This window comes from Haemorhous mexicanus, chromosome 13 (assembly GCF_027477595.1).
Source record: "Haemorhous mexicanus isolate bHaeMex1 chromosome 13, bHaeMex1.pri, whole genome shotgun sequence".
Taxonomy (NCBI): Eukaryota; Metazoa; Chordata; class Aves; order Passeriformes; family Fringillidae; genus Haemorhous; species Haemorhous mexicanus.
The window spans coordinates 6,722,142-6,742,116 of NC_082353.1; the positions used below are offsets into that span (position 1 = coordinate 6,722,142).

Below are 19,975 nucleotides of genomic sequence, written 5' to 3' on the forward strand. Positions count from 1 at the left end.
ATAAACAAAGTAGAACAGGACATCAAAGAACTGGTTTCGTGATTCCATTACCTGTGTAAGCAGCCAGGCATTTAAAATTTATTCTTAAAACTTGCTGAAGCAACATTTTTTCTAATTATTTTATTATGAAAACCTAAAAATAGTTCCGAAAAATCAGGTATTCCACATTAAAATTTTGTGTGGTTTATTTTATGGTTTTTTGAGAAGTTTTGCAGAGAGGAAGTCACAAGAAGCTTGCTTTTTATTTTCCTTATGTTGCAGAATGCTGCTCTCTACAATTAAATTTGTCCTGACAGCCAAAATACTGTGTCTGGCATCAGTTCAAATAATTTCAGATAGGTAAAAAGGAGAAGAAAATGTCAGGACAAAGGCAGCACTGCCAGCTTTGTCTCAGTGAAATGACTGCTAATTTTCTCATGGAAGGTATTAAAAAGATCTACATTAAACCCACAGAAAAAATAAATAGAGGGTTTTTCCTTTGTAGGCCTGGTGTTGAGTTTGGAGCACTGGCCTAACAAAGTTTGTTCTGTTGCTTACCTTTATTTACATAGTGCTTCATTTAAACCCTGCACAGCATGGTTTGGGTGCCCAGCATTAACATTACTGAACAATGTTTGAAGAATGTTTGTCTGCCAGACGAAGGTTTCAATTTAGAAAGGTGTGGCTGCACAATGAAAATATTTAGGTGTGTGCTAAAATACAGTCCCAAAGCGAGGTGGAGGTTTGTGAATAACATGGGAATATTTCACCTCCTGCATTCTGCAAGGGCACAGGGATCATGCTGTCAGCTGCTGCTACCAAGAACAAGTGTTTTAACTCCACACTTGTTAAAAAAAAAATTGCTCTGAAATACATCCAAGCTATGGTGACAAAGTATGAATTACGTTGTGTTGTATGTACCTCACTGATTGCCCAGGTAGCACATGTAATCTGCTTTTACTTCATCTATATGTTAAAGGATTTTCAGGCAATATCTTAATCAAACTACTGACAGACATTGGTCCAGCAGCTCAGTTTGTGAAGAGTTGGGTTTGATCATTAGCAAACTGAGCCAGTTTCACTGAAGACCCAGTACTGCAGTCCCTCAGAATACCTCCATGTTGTAGTGACCACCATTCCCCCTTGGTTTGAGCCTTCATTTTCAGTGGTCAAACAAAGCAGAATTGTGTGAGGCAAGTCCCCAGACGTCTACTTGTCACATGCTAAAATAGGAGAGCATGCCCACCTGAACGGTCAGGGTAGGAAAGGGGAAGTTAAATAAAAGCGGAGCTTGGGTATCTAAATTCTGTTTAGGCTTTTGAAAGTGTTCCTAAACATTTATGGAACGAGGTTTTATTAATAAAATGTAAATCTGCCTTATGCATCTTTTCATCAAGTATAGCAGCAGAAAATAATTCTATTTGGAATAAAACCATTGTATGGAACTTTTAAATCATGTGCAGTAAACTAGGTGATACTCTAAAGCTGAAGGAAAACAACCCCTTGTGTTAGGGATTTTTTTAGTGTGTTATCTTAATCATCTGGATTCTCTACTAGATGCATTTTTGTGATATTTTTTAAATTTTATGAGAGTAGGAAAAAAAAAAAGGGGGGACTTTTCCCTCCCAGGCAGTCTCATGCAACCAGAGTCCTGCCTGAGAGAACGCTAGACAGTGTAGAACTGTATTTCCCTGTTGGAAAGCGTTGGCACTGGCAGCTCTGCCAGCCTGGCAGCGCCGTTCTGTCCGTCCCTAATGTGTCCTGCGTTCAGCACGGCCTTGTCCACGGACAGCTGTGTGCCCCCGCTCGAGGGGTCCATCCCCCCGCTTCTTGCCCCGGTTCCTGCGGCTGTAGTCCGTGCTGTCCCTCCGAGCCCGGTGTGCGGTGACGGGTGTGCCCCGCGCTGGCCGTGCCCCCCTTGGCACCGCTGTGCCGCTGGTGCCCAACCTCGGGTCACCGGCGCCCTCTGCCGGCGGCTGCGGGCGCGGCCGCGTCCTCCGGCCGGGCCTTAAATGGCTGCGCCTCCCGAAGCCGGTTCCAGGGAAACTCAAAGGAAAGCAGCTCTCTCCCTCAGCTCACCCTCTCCCCTCCCCCTGTTGCAACGGAAATATACGAGCTTTTCTCGTGTCTGAAGGTATAGCTTTGCATTTCTAACGCGTGTCGCTTTCTGCTCTTTCTTTTAGAACATCTTGCACAGAATATTTCCAAGTCACACATGGAAACTTGCCAGTACTTGAGAGAGGAGTTACAGCAGATAACATGGCAAACTTTTCTGCAGGAAGAAATTGAGAACTATCAGAACAAGGTATAAAAGCATGCCAAGATACGGCATGGTTTCTTTAAAGCATGGTGTTTCCATAACACACTGCAAAATTCACTTTTTCACTGCTTTCTCCTTACTATCAGGAATGTATATTTCTGTGTGTTTAAAAAAATAATACACTAGAATCAAAAGCAGCAATATGGTAAGGATATCTTTTGCATTTTTGATTTTTACAGGTATAGGAAAAGGCAAAGACATTCTCCTAGAAGCTGTTTCTGATAAAGAAGGATAGGAAATAATAGGAATTTTTTCAATCCTAATTGGCACATTATTTTCTTCTCTTAAATTGTAATGTCCTGGATCAACAACAGCAAAAGCCGAAGCCACGAAGTTTATGATGTCCCATGCTGTGCTTTAGTTGGAGTTTATAAACACAGAGCTCCATCACATTTCCAGCCTTCGGGGTTCACTGTAATCCTGATTCATGCTCCAGTTGTCCCTCAGTGTTTGGGTTTTACCTGTGGAGCAGCAGCACAGTGCTGCCATGCCACCAGGGTATTGTAGGATCTAATCAGTGTTATTTCCAACATGCCTTCCATCCACAAGCTGCTACCAATTGGCTACTTTTGGAAAATGGCCTTGGGAACCACTGCTGAAGCACACTGTTCTTTGAACATATTTTTCATTTCTACAGAAAAATATTTAACCTTTCGGAGTACAGTTTTTTCTACTTTAGGTGATTTCATTCTGCATTATTTTCAACACTGGAAAAACTCATGCCTACTAGCATGCCTTCTTTATGTTTTTATCACGATGATCTTCATATAAGGACATCTTTATATGTATTCTTCTGAAGATGAGCTAAGTTGATAATTTGCATTCAGTACAAAATACAGAAGCTGATAGGAAAAAATATGATCATGCCTTGCTGGTGTAAATTGGCATTTTATTATCATGCAGTGAATAAAATTGCCACTGAAATGACCAAAATCGTTACACTTTGACATTTTTGGCTTATGATAAAAGTACTCCAAGCTGGATCTCTTCTGACATGACTGAAGAAGTCTTCCATGGTTGCATTGTCACTCATCCACATGAGGCTCTGGTTTTGAGGTCAATTCCCCTTGTCTTAGCAGCAGACTGTAGCCAGGAGTGTTGGAGAGAACTCACTCTATTTTGTTGTTTGGTGTTCTTTAGCTCAGTTTTGCTTTCTGACAATGAGCTTTCCAAAGCTTGATTAGTAATTTTTGAATTTCTCTTCTCTCTCAAACAGCAAAGGGAGGTAATGTGGCAGTTATGCGCAGTCAAAATAACAGAAGCTATACAGTATGTAGTGGAATTTGCCAAACGCATTGATGGCTTTATGGAACTGTGTCAAAATGATCAAATTGTGCTTTTAAAAGCAGGTATGTGGGTCAGCTTTAAGGTCTGCTTCTATTAGTTTTGCCCAAGGAAGGTGTTACATGTTACATACAGTGGTTGCGTACACATAGATTCATACACAGTACAATGATCATTTAAAATTAAATAATGGAAAACCTTGCAAATTTTCTCTCTTTGAAGTAACATCATCTTAGTTATTGTGGGGAGAAGGAGTTCAAGTCTATCTATTAAATTTTCATTATGGATAAAGGGAGCAATGAGTGTGTTAAGATGTAAAAAAATCGGATTTAATTTTTTTTTGATTGCTAATAGTGAATATTTCAAGGTAAAAATCCAAATTGTTCTATGCAAGATATTGTAGGAGTAATTCAGGTTACAAATACTGGACCGAGTTGTTAAGGTTTGGTGAGCACATATATAAATGAGCTGCTTTGGCTTCAGAGACTTCATTATTCTAAAAAAATGACACAAGTTCATTACCATTAACTAAGTTGCTTTAGCAAAAACTTCTAAAGGGGTTTATGGGAATTCTTGTAATTCTACCAGCAAACCAAACTATGCTCTGTTACACCACAGCAACTTACTACACTACTAAACTGACAGTGAATGCAGAGCATTGTTATTAAATCCTCACTTGCTCTTTGCAACTGAAGGCTCTCCTTCCTTAGTCAAACATCCGTTGTTTCTGTTTTAGGGTCTTTAGAGGTTGTGTTCATCAGAATGTGCCGTGCCTTTGACTCCCAGAACAACACAGTCTACTTTGATGGCAAGTATGCTAGCCCAGAGGTTTTCAAGTCCTTAGGTAAGGAAATGTGAAGTGTTGTGTCTTAAAAAAACAAACAAACAAACAAAAAACCAGAATAAAAATAATAAGGTGGAAAAGCAAGGGAAAACAGCTGCTTTGAAAAATCAGTCTATAGGATTCAAATAAAAGAGTTCTGGAGCTCAAACTGCTGTTTTGTAAGCTGTAATGCTGGCTCTGTTTGAGGCCAAGCTGATTTCAGGAGGTAAAACAGCTTAACTGTGCACTAAAGGACTGTTGGTGCTGAAGTTCAGCATTTTGATTAGGGTAGAGCAGTTGGGACTCACTTGTTGAGAAGAGAAGCCCAGATTTCATGTCTAATGTAATGTTTCATATATCCTGTTGGAAAAGGCAGCAGATTTTTAGCTAATTTGGGATATACTGACGTTACTGCTTTGAAGATGTCAATGGTGTTTTAAAATCTGCCAAGTCCGGTTATTTGCTGGTAAAATACTGTAAATCATTTTTTAAAATTAAAGTACATACAGTTTTGAATTTTTTTTTCCCACGTATTTTTGCTAATTTTAAAAGGATGTATTCACTGAGTATAGATTTGGGCTGTAAGCCACTTGGGAGGCAGTGAAAATACATCAGTGGAGAATGCTGGACAATTACTGAAGTATTCTCTGCCTTTCTAAAACATCTCAAGGTACAAGGTCAGAGCACAGACAGTTCTGGGTTCTAAGGAAATACAGCTTGGATCTGTTACCAGCTGTATCCAGAAGTTTAGGCTGGGGAGGCTGAGGAAAACCCTTGTCTCTCAGGTTGTGATGCTCTTGAGAGCAGGGCTCACTTTAAGGACTGTACCTGCATGTGAGACAGCAGCAGTAACCTGAATAACACCTGTGTGAGCAAGAGAATGGATGGAAGGAGACAGAGTTCCTCTTCTGCATGAACCATGTTCAGTCGGATCTTGGCTTCTCCCTTTGCTTCCTGCATGTCCCTTGTGTGCCTCTCTTCCCCCACTCTCTGTGCTCAATAATCCTAAAGTCAGAACTTCTTCAGTCCGCACTGACATGACAAAGTTCCATTTAGAACAGAAACAAAGGTAGAGCAAATTTGAGCTTGAAAGTAAATGGCTTGAGATTTATCCATATTTACCCCGTGAGAACCCAGTGTAGAAAAGATACAGTGTGCAAAACTTGGAGAGTCTTGGCTGCCAGGATGTGGGAGCTGGGAACTTGTGGGAGTGGAGTAATACCCTCAAGGATGAGTGAGATCTCACTGCCATCACTTCACACTCCTTAAGGAGAAGATCACCTTTGAAGTGTTTTGCATCTATTTCTCATCTCCATCAGAACAAATCAATAACTCTGTAGCACTGAAGTAGTTTTAAACAATGTAACAAGAGCTTACCTTCTTTTTGGCAGGTTGTGAAGACTTCATTAGCTTTGTGTTTGAATTTGGAAAAAGTTTATGTTCTATGCATCTGACAGAAGATGAGATAGCTTTGTTTTCTGCGTTTGTTTTAATGTCAGCAGGTAAGAGATGAAGATTTCCTCTAGATGTTGTTTTTATTTTCAGCCTTTTTAATGATAATGTTACGATTATCAGACGTTGTGGAAATATCACCTTTTTGAGTGTCTCCTCCCCAAATTTTTTATTTTAATAAATACATTAAAACTATGAATTTAGGAACCAATTTGTTGAATTGGCAGTCCTAATCTAAGCCCATATTTTCCACATTTTCACCTTGCTGAGGACTCAGCTGTTTTGCAAAGGCTTAAATGTATTTGAGTGAGCCTTGTGAGCCAGTCCTGGTGAGAGGCAGTTACTGAACTCCCATGGGCAGCTTTCCATGTGTGTGAGCTTGCAGCTGTAGCACAACAGAAAACTTCCAGCAGCGCCACTTTAGTGTGTCTGGGGACAATGAGAATTATGGTGCAAGACATCCAAGTCACCCCAAAAGTCAGCTTGGGTCTTCCATGCCTGTGGCTAAAATAAGTTAATAATCACAAGTGAATGTGCACAGTGTGCTCCCAGTCCTGAAAAGGCTTCTTAGGTCAGGTGGAACAAGGTACTGGGACAGAAAGTCAGTTTGTGCCTGGCCTGACACCTGAGGAAGGAAACTGTGAGTTCAGACTGCAGCATAGTGGACCCAGGAGTGGTGATGGAAACTTCTGTTAGCAATGGTGGATTTATTGAGTCTGTCATAAATATGTTCTCGTGTTGTTGGCCTGACAGGAAGTGTGTTAGCCCTGTGTCTTAGCAAGATACAGAACCCTACAGCTCTGTCACACCAGGAATGTGGCAGCTAATCCTGCTTTTCTGCCAGGAAGTTCAGCTGTTGGTTTTTTTAATAGCTGAATCTTTGCATCTGATTTTTCTGTCAGTCACTGTAAGTTCTCGAAGTTCTGCTGGTTTTCTGTAAGTTCTGTAAGATCTTAGCAAGAAGATCCTCTCCAACTAGTTGTTCATTATATGATCTATTCATTTCCCAGTAAAAAGTTGCTAGCCTCATTTTGTAAACACCCTGCATTTTACAGGTTTTCTTAGCAAATGAATAATAGATCTTACTCAGATGCATCGCATTTTCCTAAATAAGGGCTTTATAAAAGTGCATGCAATAAATATATTTCAAAACCTGTTAATTTTGAAGCCCATTTTCTATATGAAAGTATATAACAATTGGAAGGAAGGCTGCAAACAGGAAAAAGGAATCTGTAACACACTTAGTACTTCCTGGTGAGCTGTGATCCAGGTGTGCATTACTAGAAGTTTTAACTCCATTTATATTCAGATCGCTCATGGCTTCAGGAGAAAGTAAAAATTGAAAAACTCCAACAGAAGATCCAGCTAGCACTTCAGCACGTCCTACAGAAGAACCACCGAGAAGATGGAATTCTAACAAAGGTAAGGGTCATCCTGTGCCATGTCACAGGACTGTGAAACAGTGGCTTCATCTCAACGCTGCCCTGATTATGGGGTGAAAGCTCATACACAGTAATTTATTTATAAACCCAGAATTCTTTGTTCAAAATGGAGCTGCTCAGTTGAACCTCGTTACTTAAACCTAGAAGAGGTGAAATGATGATGTTCTGGGAACAAGGTTGATAATGGTCTGAAAAAAAGGAGTATTTTTATGTGGAACTTCATGGAAAGTGATGAAGGTTTTTATGATAGCTCTCCTACACAACACTCCTGCCACACAGAATACTATTTCAGTGCTACAACATGCATGCCTTAGTATTTGTGGAATCGCTGCCTGCATGACAATGAAGTTGTTACAGCATGCAACACACAAGCTAAACTTGTTTTTCCGACTTCCGTGAGAAGTTCCCCACACAGCCTTTTTCTCAGTTCTTCCAAATACTGATGCTTAGGAAAAAGAGGCACTACCTACTGAAGTATCTTCATATAATTTCTCAGAAATGAGAAACTGGTGTGATGTTACAAGAAGTCAGTCTGAAGAACTGGGGAAATGTAGGCACTTTACTTTTACTTTGCAGAAGTAGTTCCTTTTATACCTCTGCACAGGTAGAGCTTCTGCTTCGTTTCACACCAGAGAATTACTTACAGTAGAAGCAGGATGGTCCAGCACGGGCTCTGCAGATTTTCTTAATTTCAAATCCTAGCTCATGTAATTTTCTCTCAGTGTATGCTTTGGATACCTTTTGTCAGAAGAAAGAGTCTTCTGTATGCTTTGATACAAATACTTGACTCAGTAACTTCAGGGAGCACCCTCATGATATTTTTGAACTACATATTTTTTACCTTATTTGAATTAAGGTAAGTAAGTCTAATATATTGCATTGCCAGTTCCCTCCATAATATTCACAGTAGGTTTAAAAGCAGTTGGGATTGCCTTCTTTCAAGAGGATAATTTAATGAGTGAAGATCCAGCCCTGAAATACTTGTTTTACAATCCAGCAAGGAAACCTAATGCCATATTTTCCCAAGAACTTAGAAAAGATTATTTCAAAAATAGCTGTGAGTCCATTACTTAAATACTTCTAGCAAATATCCATGACTGTGCATCTGAAATGTCCTTGTTGATAATTTGGTTTGGGAGAGCTTTAATCCTTACATCAAGATTGGGAGGCCTGGTTCCATGTATGACCATATGACTTGTGTTCATTTTTTTACAGTTAATATGCAAAGTGTCTACTTTAAGAGCACTGTGTGGACGACATACAGAAAAGCTTATGGCATTTAAAGCAATATACCCAGACATTGTGCGACTTCATTTTCCTCCACTTTACAAGGAGTTGTTCACTTCAGAGTTTGAGCCAGCAATGCAAATTGATGGGTAAACGTATCACCTAAGCACTTCTAGAATGTCTGAAGTACAAACATTAAAACAAAAGAAAGGAAAAAAAAGGAAAAAAAAAAAAGAAAGAAAACCAAGACACTTTATATGGCCCTGCACAGACCTAGGGAGCCAACACACTGCACATCTCTTGGCGGTCGGGGTCAGGCGAAGGATGGGAAACAATGAAACAAAGTTGAACTTGTTTTTCTCATGCATATGATTTCCATTATGCCTACAAATATGGACCCTTTTTCTGTCTCAACTTCTCAATCCTTGACTTCTGTTTACACAGACTGAGGGTACTAATGTCAGAAGGTTGTTTTCTCCTGTAGTTCACTGCCCAGACTTTTGACAGAACAATCAATTTGTTGGTCAGAACAGAGTCCACCTAGTAATCAGCGACTGGTGTGCATTGCAGAGATTTCAGCATCAGTTTGCACAACTTGCTCATTGTTTCATGAAGGACGATTTTTTTTCACCTACCACTGTTTGCCAGTAGACAGAACGGCATGAAAAGGGTCCATAGCAATAGCAACAATAGCATTATAATATATTACAGGGTAAATGGGCATGAAGACTATATATAGCAAAAGAGATATTGTTTATATATTGTTTTAATTAATATAAAATGTAGTTACTGGTATAGCTTTTCTTGTTGAATTGATAAGGCACTTTCATTTTGCACCTTTTTCTTTAAATTAAATGCTAGCGTGTTCATTGTTGTGTTGCATGTGCACCAGAAATTCAAGTTTAACTGAAAAAGGTTTGGCAGGTACTGGTACATTGGGAGGTATTTATGCTGCTGTTTTCCATGTTACTTTTAAAGAGAGGCTGGTCATATCCTGAAATGGTTAGAGATTTTTTTAAAGGGTTGAAAATAATGACAATTTTCTACCTTAAAATAATCTTTTCAGAAGTTAAATTCAAAGGTACTTTTATTTTCAAGTCTTTCAAACCGGAATGTTTCAAAGTCAAAGGCCTCATTTTCAAAGATTCTGAGTTTCCATTGTCAGAGTTGAACTAATTAATTACAGATCATTTACAAATGAGTAACACAGCATCTTTGAAAATCAGGCTATTAAATAGTGTATTCCTGCCCACCATAAATCCAGGTTTGAAAGTATTTATTCAAGTCTGTATCTACAGTAAAAGTATGTGTGTATGACATGCTTGCGGACAAGTAATTTTTACATGTAATATTACATACTTTTGTACTCCGTATCGTAAACAATGCCTTCCAATGCCAAACTGGAGCCTGTCAAAATCCACAGATTTGTCTTTGGCTTCAGTGAGATGAGACACACTGACCCCTGTTGTTCCAGCATCCAGCAGTTCAGTTGCAGGGAGCTGAGCAGAGAAGTCTGCTCTCTCCTAGTTTAAAAAGATGCACTTTAAAGTTCATCAGATGGGAACAAACTGAGAAAGGAAAGGCACACTGTTGCTAGAAAGCATTAGTTTGTACTCAGTACAAGCCTGGAAATCATTACTATCAGAAACCTGTGTTCTGTAATTCTGACTCCTGTATCGCATAACCAACCAAGAAGCTGAATCTTGCAGTGTTACTAAATACCATTCCCTTCCGGAAGAATTCCATCTCTGAGCAAAGCTGGCAGTAAATGTAGTTCTGAAGGAATTAGCTTCACATAAACAACATTACAAACTGTGGCTCTTTGAGCCAGAGGTGTATTTTTGGGGTTGGATGAGATGCAGATGCATAACTCGATGCCCTGTAGGCCATCACAAATGTAGTTTTGATGGAGTACCTAAGAAAAAGCTGGGAACATGAAAAAATTATAAGGAATGAGACAGAATGTGCCCTACTGCTCTAACTTCCAAGGGTAAACAATCTCTTATATAAGTTATAGTTGTTGGGAAGTTACAAGTGAATAGAATCACACCAAAGCCTAAGTATTTTAAAAGGAGAGTCAGATCAGTGGGTTCTTATCAGCAAAATACGGGTTTATTCTGTGATTTGAACATGTTTCCTTTGGGGTGAAATAGAAACATTTAATCTATCACACTTAATAAAAATGTTCCAGTCTAGCACATCAGGGAAGGTCACAGCTATCACTCATCTCTAGGCTTTGAAAGGAGGGTGAGAGCAGAGCATCACACTTCCTCCTCAGAGCAGTGTGCCCTGGAGTGTGGGAGGGGAACACCTGCAGTGCTGTGAGCACTGGGGTGGAGGCAGGAGAGGGCTTTTGGAAAAAGTCCATAGAGCTGTCTTTTTCCTGCTCCATCCTGCCTGCTCCTGCGGAAGTGGCTCATAGCCCAGCACATGCTCACTCCACTCCCACTGAAACACTTTTCCTTGGATCATTGTTTACTTTATTGGAGTAACTGGCACGATACGGTACTTGCATTCTAATGTGTATTCCAATTTTGAAGCACCTCTTTAAACTAACAAATGTTTTCTGAATGTGACCAGCCTTAGGTGCTAGTCCTGTAAAGATCAACTAAACTTAATCTCAGTGTCAACTAATGAATAGTGAAGTAAGACCTTACTTTTTTAGAGAGTGAGATACACCTCCTACTTCTGACAATGTAGACTACCAGGCAAAATATTGGGGATTAGTTTTCAGTCACATCCTGTTCTTACCTTTTCATGATGAATATTAGTGCTTTACCAGGTATCTAGGCGCCAGTGGTTTTGTTTGGATTCTGTTTAGCATATTTACATTCATAAATCATTGACAATATAAGTCTTGGAGCATTTAATAATAAAATACATAACAATAAAAAGGTTTCAAGTAGGGCCTTAGCTGAGACTGATCTTCCAGGCCAGAAAGTACTGTTGTTTTTGTTTGTGGGAGCTCATGTGTACTGGGACCTTGTTAAATCAGGCTGAACATACACACCCCAAGTAACTCTGCTTTCCTGGTCACAGTTAACAGCCACTTGGCAACAGAGTATAATTTTTGGCTTGCCCTTCATGGAGAGGCGAAAAAACAGCAGACACACCTGGTGCCAAGGGGGTTTTTGTGCAAGGGGACTCAGAATAACACCAGAGTGGCTGGTCAGAGATGGCCCTGTAAGAACACAGCACAGCAGAGGAAATGCCCTCTGCAAAACCCCTGCGACTGTGGCCTGCTATCAGATGATCAACCAGTTAAAAACCACTGGAGGTCAATGGATATCCACATGAGTATTTTCATCATCTGCCCAGTTCACTACAAATAAAAACACTAGGATAGCTGAACATAATATTTCAAGTTTAGATGACCTAGTCCTTAGAGTCTGCAAAGATATTTTCCTTGGGAGTTATACCTATCCCTGGAGATGTTTTCTGGCTTTCTTGGAGGAGCTACTAGACTATACTGTCATATGAACCGCCCTAGTACATGTCATCACCTCCAGCATTGTTTGATGTATGGAATTAGGTAAAAAGGGAGGCTGTTTTTAAGTTTGGTTGTTCTTTATTAGCTTATCTTAGTATGAATACCAAGATATCTTTCTATGTGCACCTGTGTGTGTGAGAGAGTCCATTGTGTGCGCACATGAGTGTATGCGTGGGACGTGTGAGCGGCTGCTTCTAGGCTGTTAAGTGTCAATGGAATAAAGAAAATGTATTCAAAATACTTAAGTCAAAAATAGAAGGTGGTAAAAAGATTTATTCTATACAAAGCCTTGTCTGGACCACTTTAGAGAGACTTCTATTTTTTTAACCCTTCTATAAATGTTTGATGGCACTTGAAATATTCCTGCAATAAAATGTGATTTGTGTAAACATTAAAAAAAAAAGATTTTGTAATGTGAAACAATGAAAGAAAGTAATGTAATTTTTCTAAAAAACAAAAAAAAAAACCACAAACGAACGAACTTTGTATTATTTTCTTGATGGAATTTGTCTATTTGTCTTTGGAAAAACTTTTTATTTCATTGAATGTGCCATAGTAGAGGTGCGTTTTTCTTTTTCTTTCTTGTTTTTTATTTTTACATTTTAGATTAAAGGAATAGCTGTGTTCCGACATTCCAAAATGCAAGATGACATAGCAGTCATGATTAAAAGGTTTGATTAGTAAGCTTCAATCATTGTTGCTTTTTTTGCACATGTTCTTCATTCCTCTACAGTGCAATATGTACATAGAGCACTTGCGGGTGTAACCTTGATCCCTCAGGGAAAAATACATATTTGTACAGGATTTTTCTTTTTTTTGCCTTTTTTCTTTTCTTTCCTTTTTTCCTTTTTTTTTTTTTTGCTAAGGAATGTCGATTGAATCACTTGTCTGTTGTTGAGGGGCAGCCAGATAATAATCCTAAACCACTGTCACAAAACATTGATTGTTTAAATTTAGTGCCCTTTTATTATTTAAAAAAGAAAAATAAAAGTTATTTTCTGACAGTTCTTTGTGCTGATTGGTGAAAAAAAGGGTAAATAGATTAAGCACCTTATGATTGACTTAACTGTGAATGACAATCCATCTCGTTATCAACAAGAGAAGCCCTATCATTTTGGAGCTGGGGTTAGAAGTCAGAAACTAATGTGCTCAGGGATCTTCTAAAACTCTTCAACAGGGTGGCCAGTACTGCTGGTGGAACAAATTACTTTTTAAAAAATATGCTAGTATTTCTTCCCTTCCCCCTGCCCCCAGGCACAAGAAAACTGGATTTTTTTTAACTAAATGGTCTAAGCGTGCCTCATTCTCTTGCTCACTCTTGCGGTAGAGCTGCTTTTTGGTTGGTATTGTGCTCAAAACAGAAGTACTCCAAATAGTGCAAAGATTTTATAATTATATTTTACAAAATAAATGCTGACCCACTAAATAAATGATTGAAATTAATTTCAATACCCTCTGAACATTTTTGTAATGATAGGACTACTTTTCCAACTGAAATTCAGTGTTCTGCAATAGAAAGCGGCTTTTTGTATTTAAATTATTATCAAAGAAAATGAATCCGTTTGTGAGAATACAGTAAGAATGAAAAGGTCATGGTTAGGTTTCATCAGAGAAGTCACATAGAAAGAACACAGATCTGCAGGAATACAAGAACAGCACTTCAAATCTTGTCTGTCATTGCTGCAGATTGCAGATGTTTCATGGTAAAGCCAAAACCTGACTAAAAGAAACACTGCGGCTGAAGAAATTTTCATACCTAGTACATCAAATACAGCAATTCCAAGAGATTTTACAATGGCACCAAAACCCAGCCATGTTCAGAAGTCTCCCAGTGCCAAACTATAGGATACTTGAAGCCTGTCCCAATTAGCTTTGTTTTATGGCTTCACATTCTTTTGAAAATGCAAGTAGAAAAATAAGTAAACAACTATGAACAAAATGAGCAAGACTTTAGCACCTTGGTTACATTGGAAAGAGAGTGAATTTGATTTCTCCATCCAATGTGTCTGCTTGGAGAAAGCCCCACTTCTCTGGTATTTTTGAGGGTTTTTTCACGGGTATACGGCTACCAGTTGGTTACTTGAGATTGCCTAATAAATAGGGAGAGCATACTTACAGTTTCACAAGCTGACAGCTGAGTTTAGCTTGGAATGGCTTTCCGAGGCAGACAAGCACTTAGCAAGTGTGATCAGTTGGTGTTCCGGCATCTTCAGCAGAGGAGAATTCCTACTGCTGATTGACAGTGGACTCTGTTCATTATGTACTTGCACATCAATGAAACACTTAGAATGGACAACCTATAAGATGTTTTAACTGCGTAGTGGGATGATCCAAGCATTACAGTATCTTTTTTTGGATTGGCATAGACAATCCCCAGTCTGTACTTGATGAACAAAACAAGTTACACAGTGTAAGCTGTGCAAATGGCGTGTATTTTTTTCCCTAGACATTCCTAAACTCCTCAATATAGACAAACCTATTAATATAAATGCCAGAAACAGCACTTACTACACAATATCCAAAAATAATAGGCAATTTTCTCTTGAGTATGGAATTCTACCTGTGCTAGCTGATTCAGATTGCACAGAACATCTTTATTTTCCCTAGCTGGAGAAACATAACTATTAGAATTATTTTTTAATTATTAATACTAATATTTATCACTTTTAAAGTTACATCCATTAATATATTTGAATATTAGCCTCTTACTTTCTTTTTGTTTAAGTATTTCTGTCAGTTAATCATTTGGTGGAAATGAGGGCAAATGCATACAAATACCAAATACAACAACAAAAAGAAAAGTTTTAAAATGTAAATGAGTATTTATTTAAAAATCCTTGCAGTATGTGCTTTAATTCTAGTACTGTGATAATGGCTTGCTACATAATGCTAAGTCACTGGACTTGAGGAGAAAAATACGTAACATAATATACAGTCTTTCTCTGGAACTTTATTCAGGTACTAAATAGAATTTTAACATCTAAACAGAAGCTGTATTCTACCTTTTCCATCTATAATGTCGCTGTTTGTCCTTTTTTCTTTTTTTTGCCTTTATCATTGGTAGAATATAGCAATAACTTTATAGCAATAAGTAGGCTATCCAAATAAGAAACAAAACATGATAAAGGCTTCAGATCAATACTCATAGGCTCACTTCTTCTGCCACAATATTCACTTGTATGTCTTCCCTCATAATCTTATTCTTCAAGCTGAACTTCACAATCAAGTTGTTCAACTTGATGTGTGACATCACACTTTGTTAACATCTGCATGTTTTCAGTGTTCACATGTCCTACGTATACTTGTGTTCCTATGTTAGTGTTTCTCAAGGTTTCTGAAAGCACAATCTCTATGAGCTATATTTCTGCACAGGGCTCTCTGTGTTGGAATTGACTTAGGTTTCCTGGGGTAGGGAGTGTGAATCAGCTGGAATGATTGGCAGCGTTTCCTAACTGAAGGACCCAAGCTGCTGCAGGTACTTGGGAACTCTCTGGCCACTGCAAAGTGCAGTCCCCAGCCGGCCCATGCAGCTCCTCTAGGCCGTGGGGCTGAGCTGCAGCTCCCGAGTTCCCTGCCCAGCGCGCTCCTGTAGCCAGCACAAGCACGTGCTCTGCGCTGGGGAACCTGCACTTCACAAAGAACCGGGCTGGGTGTGCCTGGCAGGGTGCTTTGGTCATGATCTAAACACTTGGGCATCATTCAAACAACCATTTGTGACTTTCGGTTTGAGAAACACTACCCTGAACTACCCCACCAAGTCTTAATGTAGATGCACAGACCTTACAGGAACTTGCGATCTGTAACGCTATCTCTATCTAATGCAGAGAATTCATAAGCAATACAGTGAATTTTATTTCACAAAAAGGCATACGTACTGTACACCTTTTTAAATCCAAAACGTTCCTCATTTCTACATTGATTTAGAAACAAGTTACAGAACAGTGGTCACTATTTGAAATATTAGGACATTAACTGGCTGCTTCTTTATATGTAACTGTATTGTCTGCCTGCTCCTTTTCTGGAGATGTGTTTTTGTATTGGATGTTTGGGCCAATGGGAGGCTTCAAGCTACAGTGTATTTTCCCAGATTAAATATATTTAACATATGACAAACCCCAGACAAGGCTTTTTAAAATGTATAAAGAACTGCAGTGTTAGGTGGTTTATTTGCAAACTGTTTTCAATGTTGTCCATTTTTATGGCACCTTTAACAATATTCTTGTTTCCAAAGTACAAAAAAAAAAGGTTAAAAATATTCTAGCCATAACTGAATGTCAAGCAATAAAACAAATGACTTTTTGTGCATAGATTTAAAAGAAATACAAGTTTTAGACATCTGCATGTAAATGCAAATCTCTTGTTTACTGCTTTCTTAAACTTGAGCAACTGATTCCTTATTTTATTACTAATTTAAGGACTTGTAATGGCCTGTAAACATTTTATCTTGCTCTATTCTTTCAACTCTAACTTTGTCTCTGCTTTGGAGTCATAATATTTAATGTTGTTCTGCTCACCTCTATACAGTTAACTTTTTGCTTTCATTCTGTATAGATAAAATTATACTATAAACAGCCTACACAGTGCAAATATTTATCTGTTTATCAAATACCACATTATGCTGTATAATATCTGTTTTACTATATAATCTATTTTAGACATAGCTGTTTAGAACTAGAGTGTGCTATTTTTGTGTTTTTCTGATGTGTGGTGCTAGATAAGTTACTTTTGTGAACAAAAACAAACAAACCCCTTTTATTCCTAGACAATACCACCTTTGGGTCTTGTTAATTTCACTGAGTATAACTATATATAAATATATATATTTGTGTATATATATATATATACACCAACATATGCCCAACAAGTACCTGTATCAGAGTACAAGATTTGGGACATGGTTTTCTCTTTAAATGCATAGTGTCATTATATAAATTATTCTATAGTATATTTAATAAGGAGAAAATTACTTCACCGGTACAGATACTTGATATCAAATGTAGAATTTTTTCTACATTATTAACATTATTAATTATTAATGTTATTAAAATTGTTCTGTCCAGCTTGTTATCCTTTTGGTTACTAAAAGAGTCTGCCTGTATTGTATTCAAAATAAGAAAACCATCTAATCTGCCAGTATAAAATAATTACAATATGCTGTCTGTCTGTCTGAAAGGGAGGTAGTTATTTGGCTTGTTGGGAGAATTCTATCCTGTTGTTGCATTGGAAATGTAGAGATGTTATTCTGCTGGGTGCCTTCCTCCCTCCTCACTTTAAATAGGATCTGTACACGCTCGGACTGCGGATGTTACTGGGCCATGCCTACACACTTAACTCCAGTTACTGTAAATAGGAATGTTCTGTAAATCTGCCGTGATGGATGGCTAAATTCAGTCCCTGGATATGCTTTATACACCATGCATACATATCCAAGGACAGCCAGTAGCAACTAAAGTTAATTAAGAAGTGGAATTTGCAACGTTTTGTCAGGTATGGGGGTTTTGTTTTTATTTTTTCATGTATACCTTAATTTACGTAGTCATGTACCCTTCAAAATATTCCTGTCCCCTGTTCCTTTCATTCTAGATATTGTTTTAATGTTCATTCTTAAAAACTGATGGATATCAAATATCTAACTAAGGAGGTAATTAACCTTTTAAATATTTATTAGAATTTTTCTGTAATATTACTGAATTTATAAGATCTTTAGCAAAGATTTTTGAGCAATTTATTAATAACAATGTTTCTGTTTACTGCACTTTTTGATAATAGAAGGTAGTGAATTTTAAAGCCATGGTTCTTGGCTTCCATGCACTGCTTTTATACCCTCAATCCAAGGAATATATATATATAAATAATTTTTTTTAAACAGCAAACATACTGTTGACCTAAAAACAAAAACAAACTTTACTGCACCATGGGTATATTTTCATAAGTGGAATGTTTAACTGCAAACACTATCAGGACAATTATAAAAACCTCTTGAAGCTACAATCTTATTTAAATATAAGCCATGACAATTTTGTTTTCCTTTCTTGATTTAAGTTACCTTTTGATATTTTCAAAGAGAGAAGGACTCACTCTTAAATTTGTAAGTAACAACCTATAGGCAATGCCAGGAACACATTCTCCCTACTGTTTTAATAGTTTGATATATTTATGCAAAACCATTTGGTTAACATTTATCCTCCCTCTTTACTAAATGTTCAACATACCAACGCCAGAATAAATGCTGATTACAAATATACATCAGATTGAAGATGAAGCACACAGACTTAAAAACCTCGTTGAGTGATACGCTCAAATTTCTGTAAATACACACAAGTTTAATGCAATTATACTGTACATGTAAATATGTGCTGTCTGTTATGTGTACAGTATGTATAAATTCCTTTTCTAGCCACAATAAAATGTAAGCCATCAAGAGGATGTGGTATTGTACTAAACCTTTGCTAATGATCTTTACCCAGTCACTTCACTTCTCCCTTCCATCGACCTCTCCAACTCACTCTTACGATAGCCTGCTTATATTCAAGTTTGTTATTTTACTCGGTCCCGAAAAAAGTATTTTGATTCATTTTGTAAATATGACTGTAAAAATAAGAGATTTAATGTTGTCTTTTAAATACTCCAATTTTCATTCTAATATGAATGTTGTTATATTGTACTTAGAAACCGTACCTTTAATATGACATTACCTTTATTAAGTGCATTGAACACATCGATTTTAGATGTGCTTTATGTACTCTTATCCTGTAATAAAACTTCAGCTTCTAATGGAAAAATCTGTCTTAATTTTTTTGTCAGTCACATCTTCCTTGGTTTTCTGATTTGCAGTTCAATAGGTTTATTCCTTAAGGAATGCACTGATACAAAATTAGACTAGATGTATGTTAGAGCTGTTTTAGCACGTACATCATGTTTTGTCAGCAGCAGGGAAACAAGATGGCCCCAAGCACCTTTTAAGCTCCCTTTTGGCCACTTTTCAGAATGAACGTGGATTAATGTAGCTTCCCTCTATTTGAAGGTGTCTTGTTGGAAATCACAGTTCACAACATCAAGTGCAAAATACAAGAAATTTGGCACAAAACCCTCCCAGTGAGCACTCCCAGCAGAAATACTACTTTAGGTCAGATCTAAATGAGGATTTGGGCTTCAAAATTTGGGTATCAAAGTTTTAATATAATTTAGGCATCAAGAGTCACAGGTGCCACTCCCCTCTGCTCTGCTAACTTTAGGAATACCTGAATGTGTCAGCAGCATGTTGGTCTTAAGACTTCAGGCATGTGAAATTCTCCTTCTGCACCTACTCAGAAATGCCTCAGTCTTGACAGAGCTTTTAACAGCTCAGTATTTATATGTCTGACCATGATCCAGAAATAGATTCTAGCATTCATCTTTGAAGCACTGTATCTGGAAGCAGCCTTCACCTACAGATAACTCTACAAAAAAAAAGTAGTGGAAGTGATAACTCCTAGAAGGGGAGCACTAAGCAGTGCCACGTGTTCTACAGCAGCTCCATGTCTACAGCAGTCAAGACACTGAAAACAGATTTAATTTTCTTATCCTCAGGCCGTGATCCTGCCCAGTATTCCCAGTCACAGGAGAGTTCCTAACCACCAACATACAGGTTAGGGAACAGCTTTATAGAGAACAGTATAGTTCTATCTAAGACATAGGAATTTTACTCAAGTGAGACAAACTGAGGACTCCCTCCTGTACCCACCCATAAGGAAACCATAAGGAAAGCTAAACTGTACGTTAGGAGGTGGTGGGTTTGACCTCTGATTATTTCACAGAACTGCTGAGGGTGACAGGGATGTCAGAGGCCCCAGGCAGGGTCTCCTTGAGCCGGCTGCCCAGGACCATGCCTAGCTTTGGAGCATTTCCAAGGACGGTGACCCCGAAACCTCCCTGGACAACCTGTGCCACTGTTTCATCACCCTCACAGTGGAAACCTG

At 38.2% G+C, this 19,975-nt stretch overlaps 1 protein-coding gene across 3 annotated transcripts in view; it reads left to right on the forward strand.

Moving 5' to 3' along the window:
* RORA (RAR related orphan receptor A) overlaps positions 1-18,799 on the forward strand; it is a 350,533-nt gene extending 331,734 nt beyond the window's left edge. For all 3 annotated transcript variants that reach the window (XM_059858140.1, XM_059858137.1, XM_059858139.1), the window contains 6 exons: positions 2,163-2,284; positions 3,516-3,648; positions 4,320-4,427; positions 5,798-5,908; positions 7,168-7,280; positions 8,516-18,799. In XM_059858140.1, coding sequence (XP_059714123.1) covers positions 2,163-2,284; positions 3,516-3,648; positions 4,320-4,427; positions 5,798-5,908; positions 7,168-7,280; positions 8,516-8,680 — 752 coding nt within the window. In that variant the 3' untranslated portion in view covers positions 8,681-18,799. The remainder of the gene's footprint in view (positions 1-2,162; positions 2,285-3,515; positions 3,649-4,319; positions 4,428-5,797; positions 5,909-7,167; positions 7,281-8,515) is intronic.
* The last annotated feature ends 1,176 nt before the right edge of the window (positions 18,800-19,975 follow it).